The sequence below is a fragment of the Esox lucius genome, chromosome 20, assembly GCF_011004845.1.
Source record: "Esox lucius isolate fEsoLuc1 chromosome 20, fEsoLuc1.pri, whole genome shotgun sequence".
Taxonomy (NCBI): Eukaryota; Metazoa; Chordata; class Actinopteri; order Esociformes; family Esocidae; genus Esox; species Esox lucius.
This window is the reverse complement of record NC_047588.1, coordinates 32857340-32870079: the sequence shown is the minus strand read 5'-3', so window position 1 is coordinate 32870079 and position 12740 is coordinate 32857340. Positions and strand designations below refer to the sequence as shown.

Genomic DNA, 12740 nt, shown 5'->3' with positions numbered 1-12740 from the left:
CAGATGTGTCCCCCTGCTTAAGCCAGTACATGTCCAGGCCCATCTGAGGTTTGCTAGAGAGCATTTGGATGGTTCAGAAGAGGATTGGGAGAATGTCATATGGTCAGATGAAACCAAAATAGAACTTTTTGGTAAAAACTCAACTCGTCGTGTTTGGAGGAGAAAGACTGCTGAGTTGCATCCAAAGAACACCATACCTACTGTGAAGCATGGGGGTGGACACATCATGCTTTGGGGCTGTTTTTCTGCAAAGGGACCAGGACGACTGATCCGTGTAAAGGAAAGAATGAATGGGGCTATGTATCGTGGGATTTTGAGTGAAAACCTCCTTCTATCAGCAAGGGCATTGAAGATAAAACGTGGCTGGGTCTTTCAGCATGACAATGATCCCAAACACACCGCCCGGGCAACAAATGAGTGGCTTCGTAAGAAGCATTTCAAGGTCCTGGAGTGGCCTAGCCAGTCCAAATACTTATTTTCCACCATAATTTATCAATAAATTCATAAAAAATCCTACAATGTGATAGTTGAAGTTTACCTATGATGAAAATTACAGGCCTCTCTCATCTTTTTAAGTGGGAGAACTTGCACAATTGGTGGCTGACTAAATACTTTTTAGCCCCACTTTATAGGGTTTAAATGATTTGCACATCATTGCATTCTGTTTTTATTAGCATTTTATGCAGTGTCCCAGCTTTTTTGGAAACAAAGTTGTATATAGTACAACATTTTAATCAGATTGTCTAAATATATGTCAACATTGTGTTAGACAAATTGATGATGTTTGATGAATTCTCTGTAATATATGTTAAACCCCATCAAACCTATAGGCTGTCTGGAATAAAAACGAACTCTGTCACTTTGAACTCCACTGGGGCTGACATGGACAGAGAAGAATACAGATTTAAAAAAGCCAACCTGCCACACAGGCAGAGCAAATTCAGGTCATTTGTATTATATACTGTAACATGGTTTTGGACCCTGTCTTAATCTCGTTTGAATAATGTCCTCTGTTTTGTGAAATCTTGATCAGTTTGATCAGTTTCTGTCATCATCCATTTACAAAGAATACATTTTTATGGAGCCCTTCAATGGGTTGAATGAATGGACAGATCAGATGGTTTTAGGGTTTTAATCACAAATGTCTTTATGAAATATTACCTTTGTACTTCATATTCGTTAAATATTTTGTATTCAGAAAACAGCAGTGGATGGGAAACGACAGGAGGTCATTGTCCTGGACTCCAAAAGAAGCAATGCAATTAACATTGGCCTTACAGTCCTCCCCCCGCCGCGCACTATCAAGACAGCCATCCTCAACTTTGACGAGTACGCTTTGAACAAGGAGGGGATTGAGGTAAGCTGTTTACATCGTTTGCTCCTGACCGTGCATCTGTCTTGTCCCGGCCTGCTGACATCGACGAATGCGTGTTTGTGAGGATTGTTTTTATTAGCCGGTTTTATTCGATCAAGAATATCTAAACGTTTCTCTGTGTCAATACGCTAAATACTGAAGGCACACTGTCTAATGCTTACCTGGCAAAAAAAAAAAAGAAAGCCCATTTATATATGTGTCTGAAATAAAACTGGTTTCACTTTAAAACAAAAAAAAACTTTACCCACTGGACTCCTTTTCCACAACTGACTGGCTGCCCCGAATTTTCACCAAACGAAAGAAATAAACAGCTTCAATGAGTTGGGATTGGCTGTGGTCTCAGCAGATATGTCATGTGGTTTCTCAGCTGGATGCCTAAAATCCTGTCTGATCTTATAATGAATCACTGGTACGATTAAAGGTTTGCTACACATGCATATTTTAAGGTTACTGTCAAACCATAATAAAGACCTTTGGAGGACTTCAGATCATGCAAATAATGATTAATGTTGCATCCCTTTGGTCTGATGTAATCGGCTGTACTTTACTATTATTTTGTCATGGGAATATTCTTGGAGGAGATGAGTGCTGCATTGTACTGCAGCTTCCACCTTCTGCGTCTGCTACAGTGAAAGTATGTTTCTCACAGACAGACAATATTAGAGCGGTAGAAAGTTCAGAGGTCACAAGGTTGCCAGGGCAGGAATTGTTTTTTTTCTAATAGCAAAGACGTCTATTGAAGAAAATAGAAGTATCCCTACCGTGTGCGTGCGTGCGTGTGCGCGTGCGTGTGCGCGTGCGTGTGTGAATCAGAGAACAAGGATACGGCAGAAGACACATTTCTGTCTCGTAAGGATTAATAAAACATTTAATTTCTCTCCCTTTCTCTAGAAAATCTTGACAATGATCCCGACGGAGGAGGAGAAGCAGAAGATCCAGGAGGCTCAGCTGGCCAACCCCGACATCCCCCTGGGCTCGGCGGAACAGTTCCTCCTCACCTTGTCCTCCATCACAGAGCTGTCCGCCCGGCTGCAGCTCTGGGCCTTTAAGATGGACTACGAGGTCATGGAGAAGGTCACTACCTCTCATGTGCACGCACGCGCACGCTTCCAGCATGGATGTGGATCACCGTAGTGATTTGATTGTTGCGAAATAAGAGTTAGTTGCATTAGAAATGCAGGCCTGTTATTGTTCACATACCAGTGTGTCATAGTGAAGGAAATAGATGGTTGTTTTTCATGTTGCACTAAATTATCCGAACAATCTCCGTTTCGTGACAAACTGTTACACGTGGCCACCGTCCAGCGTCTAATCTGACCTGTGTACAGAGATTAGTCTTGCAGTAAAGTGTAATCAGTTAAACATTTACCCATCAAACTCATCGCTCTGATATGTTACCGTCACGAACCAGTTTTAGCTAGTTCCCGTAATGGCTAGTAAAACAAAGTGCAGGTGTGGAGTCGTGGTCCAGGGGTAGAACTCGGGGAGTCTGGGGTTGATTCCTGTCTGCACATGATGTCTGCCTCTTTCCCACTGAACTTGGATTGGGAGTTATGTAATTAAAGGGCGGTATTTGGAATGTGTGACTTCCAGGAAGTGGCAGAGCCTTTGCAGGACCTGAAGGAAGGGATGGACCAGCTGGAGAAGAATAAGACACTGCGTTACATCTTGTCCACACTACTGGCGATAGGAAACTTCCTTAACGGATCGAATGTGAGAAACACAAGTTTGTCCTTTCCTCCCTCTGTCTCATCTCTATCCCTATATATATATCCCTCTATCTGTCCTTCTTTATCACTCTCTGTGCCCCCTGCTACCAGTTTTACATATACTTGGCAAAGACAACATTGGGCACTGTTTTAGTAGAAGAAAGTTCTGTATGATGTCTCTCTGCCACGTCTCTCTGTCTCTTGTATGTCGCTCTCTCTCTGTCTGTATTTCTATGTCTTTCTCTGTCTGTACGTCTGTCTGGCAGAGGTTTAGGATAATAGAGCCAAGAATGCAAAGGGGGAGACATAATGTATCAACCAAATAGTTGAGCTAAATAATGCCTGTGTTTATATTTTACGGTAAACTATTTACAGTGGGCAAAGGAACAAAGAAACCCCGGTTGGGATTATATCTTTCAGGATATATTTTTTTTTTATAAATCTCTTTTGTGTCAAGACTAACAATTGGTAGGTCTGTAGTTGATTGTGGTGTAGGATAATCATGCACTAATGAAGCTGAATCACTGTTCGACCTCTCTGTAGAAAGCCTTTCTCTTCGGACCAGATCATTATACAGCATCAAAATACCACTGTTGCATGATCTTGCTCTGTTGAATATCTGTGAACCATTCCAAAGCGCAAATTGACCACAATTTGCGACTCATTTAGGGAGTATGATGTTTACAGTTTTGAGTTGTGTCGGCAGTTGTTAGATGATGGGTCTGACTATTTTATATTTGTGTGTTTTGTATTTGTGTGGGTACGTGCGTTTGGTGTGTGTGCGCATCCAGGCAAAGGGATTTGAACTGAGTTACTTGGAGAAGGTTCCGGAGGTAAAGGATACCGTACACAAGCAATCTCTGCTGCACCACGCCTGCGCCATAGTGGTGGAGAAGTTTCCAGACAGCTCAGACCTTTACTCAGAGATAGGAGCCATCACCCGCTCAGCTAAGGTGACTGTAACCATCAAATGACAGATGGTTCCATTTAACTGAATACATCTAACCAGAACCAGAAAGCATATGGATGTCACAGGTTATGCAATTACAATAGTATTTAAGGATCACTACGCCTGTGATTGCCAGTTGTAATCACTTACTGAATTTTGTGTTATGAATTTCATCCAATAAATTTTTTTATGATGGTTGTTGCAATCAAAACCAAAATCTTTCCGGTGAAATACGGTCTGGAATTTTATCTCCTTTTTGTTTTCCTCAGGTGGACTTCGACCAGCTCCAAGACAATCTTACCCAGATGGAGCGCCGTTGCAAAGCATCATGGGACCACCTCAAGGTCATTGCCAAGCACGAGATGAAACCTGCACTGAAACAGAAGATGTCCGACTTCCTAAAGGACTGTGCTGAGAGGATCATCATCTTGAAGATAGTCCATCGTAGAATAATCAACAGGTAGGCTTACAGTGAATGTCGGCGTGACGTCTTATGCCGCATTTGACTAATGTAGCCTTGAACCCCAACGGTTGTAGCTACGCTTCTCCGGGACAGGATTACGGTGTGACGTCTCGTAGCACATGCTCCAATGTGGCCTTGCCCTGTTCCACTCCGCATCCGCAGGTTCCACGCCTTCCTGTTGTTCCTCGGCCACCCGTCATATGCAGTGCGGGAGGTCAGCATCCACCGCTTCAGCAAGATACTCAGTGAGTTCGCCCTGGAGTACCGGACCACGCGGGAACGCGTCCTGCAGCAGAAACAGAAACGGGCCAACCACAGGGAAAGGAACAAGACCCGAGGGAAGATGATCACGGACGTAAGTGTTGACGTCTGGAGACATTTTGGCTCCGCCCCTCCCCATCTCATGACACTGTCCTCCGCAGACTTCTCCTGTCTTTCCCTTCCCCATTCCCCCACTGTACATCTGTACATCAATGATATCGGCACAGTTTCGCACATTCAGTACAGTTGATAGGCTGCCGTAACAACTGTTAGTTTGTGATCTATTTCCAACGTAAACAGAAGCAGTTGGTCCCTTGGCCTGTATGTCTTCCCGCCTCCCCGTGCGATTATGAATCTCCCTCCAGCCCAGTGGGGCATTGAGCCGGCTGTTGGGAGGGAAAGCAGCACTTCAGGGCCTGTTTGCCTTGGCGGGGTTCCCCTCCAGTTCAAGAGGGACTTAATTAAATCGCTGTGCGAAAACTCAAACATTTGGATGTCCCTGCAGAGGAAAATAACAGGGGCCAAACCATGATCACGCTCCTCTTAAAGAGAAGGGAGAGCACAGTCTTGTGGCCATGCCGCATAACCAATGATATTGGACAGTGTGTTGTCACCTGTTGAATAATGAAGCAATAAGGCACAAGGGGTTTTGTTATGTGACTGTTACACCAGGGCCTAGAGCTGTTCTTAGGCACCATAAGATGCCTTATAAACTGGTTACTGCAAAAAATTGGAGGAGTAAAAACTGATGTGATTTCATACCTTTGTTAGAAACTGGGTGGTTTGAATCCTGAATGCTGATTGGCTGATAGCCATGGTATATGAGTTCGTCTCTCACAGGTATGACATCAAATCACTTTTTACTGCTGTATGTTACCAACTGATGTATAAGTGCAGTAAGTCTCCTCTGGGATTTGAGATATTGCCAATATAACACGGCTAATCACTGTGTCCAAGCACTCCGTGATAAGTTGTGCCTAAGAACAGCTCTTAGCCATGGTATATTGGCCGTATACCACACCCCCTCATGCCAAACTGCTTACATATTCCACGGCTATCAGCCAATTAGCATTCAGGGTTCGGAGCACGGTTTATAATACATAATGCAATCTTCATTAAAAAAAATATATATCTCTTTTGTCTTTTCATAACAAAGCCTTGTTCTTTCTATATTGTCCTTTCATAACAAAGCCTTGCTCTTTCTATTTCCTTGTCCTTCATAGAGTGAGGATGAAGAGGAGGGTGAAGGATTGGTGGGTGAAAGAGTGTTGACGGACATGCGTGTTGGTACTTGCAGTGCAGAGGTCTCTAACCTTAGAAATCACGATCAAGTTGACCTTTTCCCTCTGGTTGTGTCGTGTGTACACAGCTGGGATTTTTCTGCCCACATTTACAACCAAATGTACTGCCAAATATTTGAATGCTGTTTTGAGTCCTGCTTGAGTGGAACTTTACTAACTGAAATAGGAACTCTGGGCTAATTACACAGTTAAATAAGAAAAAGGTTTTGCAACAATAACAGTAAAGGTACTATAAAATTAGAGATAAGCCTATAACTGATTCAAAAATATTAAAATGAATAGAATAGCAGAGTTATCTGGAGTAATCCATGTCAAAATCAAGACCAACTATGTCTCTGTCATTAATGGGACCATTCATCTACTATACAAGCACTGATTACCATACAATGATCCTAGATAGGCAGCACTCACAGTAGGCCCCAGTTAGCAAAATACGATACTACACAACAACAGATTAAAACAAAAATATACACATTGTTCCTGGTAAGAGCAGGAATCCTCTGGTAACAGACGGAAGCACAGTACAAGGTTGAGGCGTTTACAAAAGTAATCAAATGTACCACATGATTTGGCCACAAGGATATAGTTTGAGTAAGCAACGTTATTTGGATCTAACAAAATATGAACTTTAATAGTGATATTATTTACTTCACTGAGCAGAGACCGTCATTCATGAATAAGGGGGTTTAGGGGTTATTACAGGTGTGCGTGGCAAGCATTTACTGGGCATGTGTGTGTGTGCGCGTGTGGGTGTGTGCGTGTGTGTTGCAAATGTGCCCACGCATGTGCATGCTTGATTTCTTATGAGTGTGTGTGTGCTTGTGTTTGGTGTATGTATGCTTCCTTATTACAATCAGAGTGCACATGGGTCACTTGACAGCAGGGCGGGAAAGTTCTGTTTACAGCCAGACCACAGGTTGGGAAAGGCTGCCCTGGTGGGATCAGAATCCGCAGATAAGCCCCTCCTGATAGAAACTAATCCTTTGTAATGGACCTCATGAGGACCAGAGGTTCATCCCTTGAAACTCAGTGAGGTCCAACATAAGAGACTAAGCCCGTTCCACTAATTGGCCCCATGTTCCCTACATAGTGCACACTACTTTTGCCCTCAGCCCTGGTAAGAAGTAGGGCACAATGAAGGGAACATACAGTAGTGTGCCATTGGGATTCCGCCCCAACCCGCTGACCAGGGTCACATTACAACGCTCTCTTTGTTCTAGATGGAACCAAGATGGCTAGCACTGTCAACAGGGATAAGCAGGTTTCCATGCGTAGAGATGGTCAGGTTTTATTCTACGCAGAGTGGAGGTTTATAAGGCGGTCATCAGGTGGTGTCAATTCACTTGCAGCACGGTTCATTTCATGACAAAGATCAGTGTTTAATTACTTTTCTTGAGGGAGGTGTGTTTGCTAGTGCATTTGTTACAGACACCCAATAAACATGGCTTCTGTTTGTAGAATAACCCCCCAAATATTTATACTCTGATTTAAATATAGAGCATTTAGCTGGGAGAACACTAAATAAAACATGATTGGGATAACCCGGATTAGACTGGCGTGGTTTTCAGAATGGTGTTGATGGGCACGATTAACACTCTACGTAACCATTTCAGGTAGCGGACGTAGAACAGAAAAACCTTAACCTAGTGCTTCTCTCCTCCTGCAACATCGCAGGATGGAAAGTTCGGCGGCAGCGCGGCAGGACCCGCGAGCGCAGAGGGAGTGCAGCCGCGGGGCCTGCAGTACGAAGAGGACGCGGCGGAGCATGAGAACATGAAGGCGGTGCTGAAGGGCAGCTCGCAGGGCTGTTCTGAGAGCGGACCGTCCACTGTGCCTGGCCTACGCACGCGCACACGAGCCAGCAGATCAGGTCAGTCAAAATTGCATTGTTTGTTTATCGGTTTGATCTAATACTCAAAATATGAGCAACAATGAACGTATAACTATTGTACAATTCTTATGTATATTTTTCTTGGAAACATGTAGATTATTGGCATTTAGTCCTTTGTGCACCCTTCCCTAGCCAGGATAGCAGCAAGGGCTTCTCCTATAATGTTTGATGAGGATACATAGCTAGGGATCTGAAACCATTCATCCGTACAAAATCCCTCCGGATCCTTCAGTCCTTGGTCATCACTTGTGGACACTCCTCTTCAGCTCAGCCCACAGGTTTGGGGTTTATGTCAGGGGACGGGGATGGCCATTGCAAAAGACTGATTCTGTGGTCACTGAGACATTTCTGTGTGGATCTGGAGGAAGGCTTTGGATCATTGTCCTGCTGGAAGATCCAACAACAACACAGTTTTTCCTTGCCGAGGCTGCCAGGATTTGCTCTAACCTACTGGTACTACCTACTGTTACATCCGTAATGCCATGCATCCTAACAAAGTTCCCCGGACCTTTGGAAGCACAGCCCCATAAAACCACATATCCACCACCATCCTTCATGGTGGAGATTTGGTTATTTTGTGCATGACTAACCCTAATCCTTTTGACAACAAGCCCAGCTATGCTGTTTCATCTGACAAGAGAACCAAGTTCAGATCAAAGTTTCATTTACTTTACTAAAATTCAGGCACTGACCTTGTGTCTTAATAAGAGTCAAGGTTTTCTTCTAGAAAGATGTCCAGATATCTTTTGTTGGCATGGAGGTGGTGCTTAATTGTGGTTTTGGAGATTGTGACCTAAAGATTCAACTTGCAATTGCAATTCTCCAACTGATCCTTGGATAATTTTCTACCACTCAAACCATCTTGCTCACTTAATTATTGACTTCAGTTTTTGAAGGTCAACAAGCTGTTGGCTTATTTTATTTATGTGTTCTCTGACCTTCCCCATGTTGATATACAAACAAAGAGTAGCGTGTCACCTCATATCACCCCAGTGACACAGGAAGTCATGGGTGACCACAGTATAGCGTCACCTCTTATCACACCAGTGACATATGAATTCAGGGGTGACCACAGATTTCCTTATGACTTGAAAACAAAATATATCAATGGGAAGGATCTTCTGTTAGATTTGGTTCATAACAATACAATACAGTATGTCCTATTTTGAAAGCAAAATCAAGCTGATAAATAGTCATTTTTGTCTCGTCTTTACTAAGTGGAGGCACTGTACATTTGAAAAGCCAGCTTCTGAAGGACCATTTGCTCACCACGACATCGGAGGTTGACATGGATCTTCTCTTTCATCCTGGCATGATAGGCCGTGCGGGTCCGTGGGGTTCATCGGTGATTGATGACCCGGTCAATTGCACAGAGACGGACACCGCAGACGAGATCATGGAGCGCATCGTCAGGTCAGCCACTCAGGGGCCCAGGACGCGGACGGAGCCCCGTGAGCGGAAGAGGTCCCGAGCCAACCGCAAGTCATGTGAGTCGCAGTGGTCCGGCTCCTCCCTTGACATCCTGATTCGTTTAGCTGAATTCTGTAACTCACCCAAAATTCCCATCAAAGAAAAATCCCTGCTGGACGATTAAAAAGAATCACGAGGGAATAAGTAGAAAATGTGGAGTTATTTTAGATAGGGTTTCAGACGTTTTTGGAAAATGGGCAGGGACTCTGCTGTCCTAGGAGACACTGATTCCACCATTCGAATGCCATAAGACAATTCCTCTATGTCAAACCACAGAATGACTCCTGTTTCTTCTCTTTCCCTGTCCTCCCTCTCCACAGTGAGAAGGACACTGAAAAATGGTCTGACGCCAGAGGAGGCTAACGCCTTGGGGTTATCTAGTGGTTCAGAGATGGCTGTGTAGGATGAACTGAATCCGGCAGCACAGACGGACACCTGGGAAACCCTCCCTCCACCCTGCCCTTCACTGACCCCTGAACTCTGCTCAACCAGCCAGCCAGTGCACTGCTGCACCATTGCTTAGCTTGGTCTTTCCCCTGGTTCAGCTTTATGATGACTCTAGCTCACAGTTATTCTCCGATTTGTGCAGGTAGCTTTGACACAGTCTGCCACTTGGTGGAGATGGTCATATAAACAATGGTCAGGAAGTGGCAAAAATGAATATGGTAGTAATCCAGGGAAGTGGGCAAAGTGGTAATAATTCAGGGGCTATTAAAGGAGTTCACTGGTCCAGCTCCACACACATACACACACCCCACGCACACACACAGGTGGCAGCCTCCAACCCATTATACTTCAAGCTGCTGTGTCAGCTTGAGTGCTTCTTAATCACATTGCTCCAATCAGAGATGTTTCTCCTGCCGTTTGAATGCAAGACTGAGCTCATTCAGGAACATCTCCAACTCCAAATGTAAGTCTTAAAGAGGTATCAAAGTGACCACAAGACTTGAGGTAAATCTCAATTGTTTCTTTGCATCAATTCCCACCTTTCTACACAAGGCATTAGAGTTGTAGATCCAAGGTTGCTCCCATCTAACCTTTTCATCAATTGAGATTCACCCTATGACTAAAAGAAAGAATTAAGGGCCAGTTTCATTGTCAAAGATTATGCCTAGTTCTGGACTAAAAAAATCTCGATCAGTGGTGAATCTGCATTAGGCTGTATGTTTTAGTCCCGAACTAGGCTTTATCTGTGTCCAAGAAACCTGTTTTAAGGCTTTTAGAGTTAGTACTTTTAAAGGGAGGAACACATGAGTGCTTGAATCATGGCCTTGCATTTAAACCCCAAAGGGTTGTGAATTTTTTAGTAAAGATGTTAGCATTAATGCTAAAGACATTAGCATCAGTGCTACTTATTCCCACTAATGAGTATGTTTTATCATGAAAAAAATAACTGTTAATGTTTTCTTTATTTCTTTATTGAAATGGCTGTGTCCACAGACTATTGTTTTGTTCTACTAACTGTACTACTGTGGTAGTTTTTCTTTTTTTTAAGTACTTTAATATATGAGAAAGTGCTCAGAGAAGGAATATTTGCACTGGATTAAGAATTTGGATATTTTGAGCAAAGGAATGTGAAATCCTTGACACACACTGACACGCCACTCAGATATTTGATTTAAGAGAACACACACCAGATGAAACCAGCAATAACACCCTAAACCCTTTGACTATACAGTCTACTTTCAAAGAAGAAAACATTGAACAGATGCCATTGACTTTTGAAACAAAGTTTGTCAAATATGTTGTATGTTGTTGATTTAGTTGGATGTTATACCAATGAATGGAACAAACTGGATTTTGTGTTAAGTTGAAAATACAATTTGCTTCATACAGTTTAATTGCTAGACTCAACAAAAACAAAACATCTAAAATAATGGACATCAGTGGCATCAGTTTTGGTGAGAAAAGTCTGGAGATTGCGTACAGAGGGGGGGGGGGGGGGGGGGGGGGGGGTTTGCTACTGGGTCCAGACCAATTGATGTCTGTAAATCTTGCTTTATCAATGTTACAGCTTTGACCTATAGGTCTAACTTCAACATAAAACGTTTAGCTTATAGGCCTACCAATTACACATTCACTGCAAGCATGACAACTGTGTTAGGCAAGCTTCTGCCATTGTTTTCTGCCGGACGTTTTATCTATGGTTGAGGCTGGCATGCTTACTGTCAGGTGATGGAACTGACACGGAGTATTATTTACACTGTGTGAAAGGCAACCTTTAGGAGTAACAAAATGTTAGAGTGAGAAATATTGGTTCACAGAAATGTCATGAGCTTTAACTGAATGAGTGCCTTTAATAGACAAGTCATTTTATTCAGTCGTGTTCAGGGAGATATTTGTTACAGAATTTGTTACAGAAAACGTTACTGTGTGATGAAAGGATTTCCATCGGTCAATTCAACAGCTGTGACTTACTGTATCAATTTGTTCCTAGATAAATACATTTTACTATAACGTTCCATTACTTGTCTTGAAAACATTAGAAAAACCTTAGTCAACTAAAGTTTTAGCTGATTGTCTTGTATGGATAATATTTTTTTTTTGAGCAGTTATGTAACAAAAGATTTTAGCTCTTTCCATTTGCCTTAATGTAGAATTAGGGCATACAGTCCATCTGAATTTTCCTACACTGTTAACTTTTCTTGAGGTGTAGTGGTTACATAGCTAGCTAGCTAGTTTTTTTAAGTGCATAATTCCAGTTTACATTTGGAATTGTGTTGAGCGTTGTCAGTGAATCTACACAAACATTCACTGTGATGAAACATAGCCATTGCGGACTTAAATTGAAGGAATATTCGCAAGCAGCAACACAAGCCACGCCACAAAATAATAGTCAAATGCTTATGTCACTCTCATGGAACTTGCAGGCAACTTGGTAAGAAATAATCCAGCACCTTATACACCATTTTGTAGCATGTATTTCTTAAGGAAAAACTAGAACATTGAGTGAGAAAGTATATTCTTTCAGCCCGTTTCTCAGATGGTACTTTTGAGTATTGTACAATAAAAACATAAAAAAAAAACAAAAAAAAACAATACATATAAAGTAATAATGGAAGGAAGAATTATGTAAAATGATGTAAATGTCATAATGTTTGTCTTTATTTGTTGGAATATTGTATAGAATAGTGTATTATAGGTATTAAAAAAAGCAGTGTTATTCTATGGAAATGGTAATTTAAGTGAACCAAGCCATTCTACAGATGTGGTGTCAGACGTGGTGTCACGCTAAAGGGAGACTCGTTTTGATTTGGACGCTCAGAGGCGTTAGTGTTTGTAAGTGTTTTATTATTTTGACTCTGCACATGACTTGAAACA

The 12740-nt window shown here is 42.5% G+C and overlaps 1 protein-coding gene across 1 annotated transcript in view; it reads left to right on the top strand.

The window, feature by feature from the left end:
- Positions 1-9985, top strand: part of fhod3b (formin homology 2 domain containing 3b) — a 139789-nt gene extending 129804 nt beyond the window's left edge. Inside the window, exons 20-28 of the mRNA XM_010884632.4 lie at positions 1199-1357; positions 2267-2449; positions 2969-3088; positions 3876-4037; positions 4303-4493; positions 4659-4851; positions 7733-7928; positions 9269-9436; positions 9740-9985. Of these exons, the coding sequence (XP_010882934.2) occupies positions 1199-1357; positions 2267-2449; positions 2969-3088; positions 3876-4037; positions 4303-4493; positions 4659-4851; positions 7733-7928; positions 9269-9436; positions 9740-9822 (1455 nt within the window). The 3' untranslated portion in view covers positions 9823-9985. The remainder of the gene's footprint in view (positions 1-1198; positions 1358-2266; positions 2450-2968; positions 3089-3875; positions 4038-4302; positions 4494-4658; positions 4852-7732; positions 7929-9268; positions 9437-9739) is intronic.
- Positions 9986-12740: the final 2755 nt, after the last annotated feature.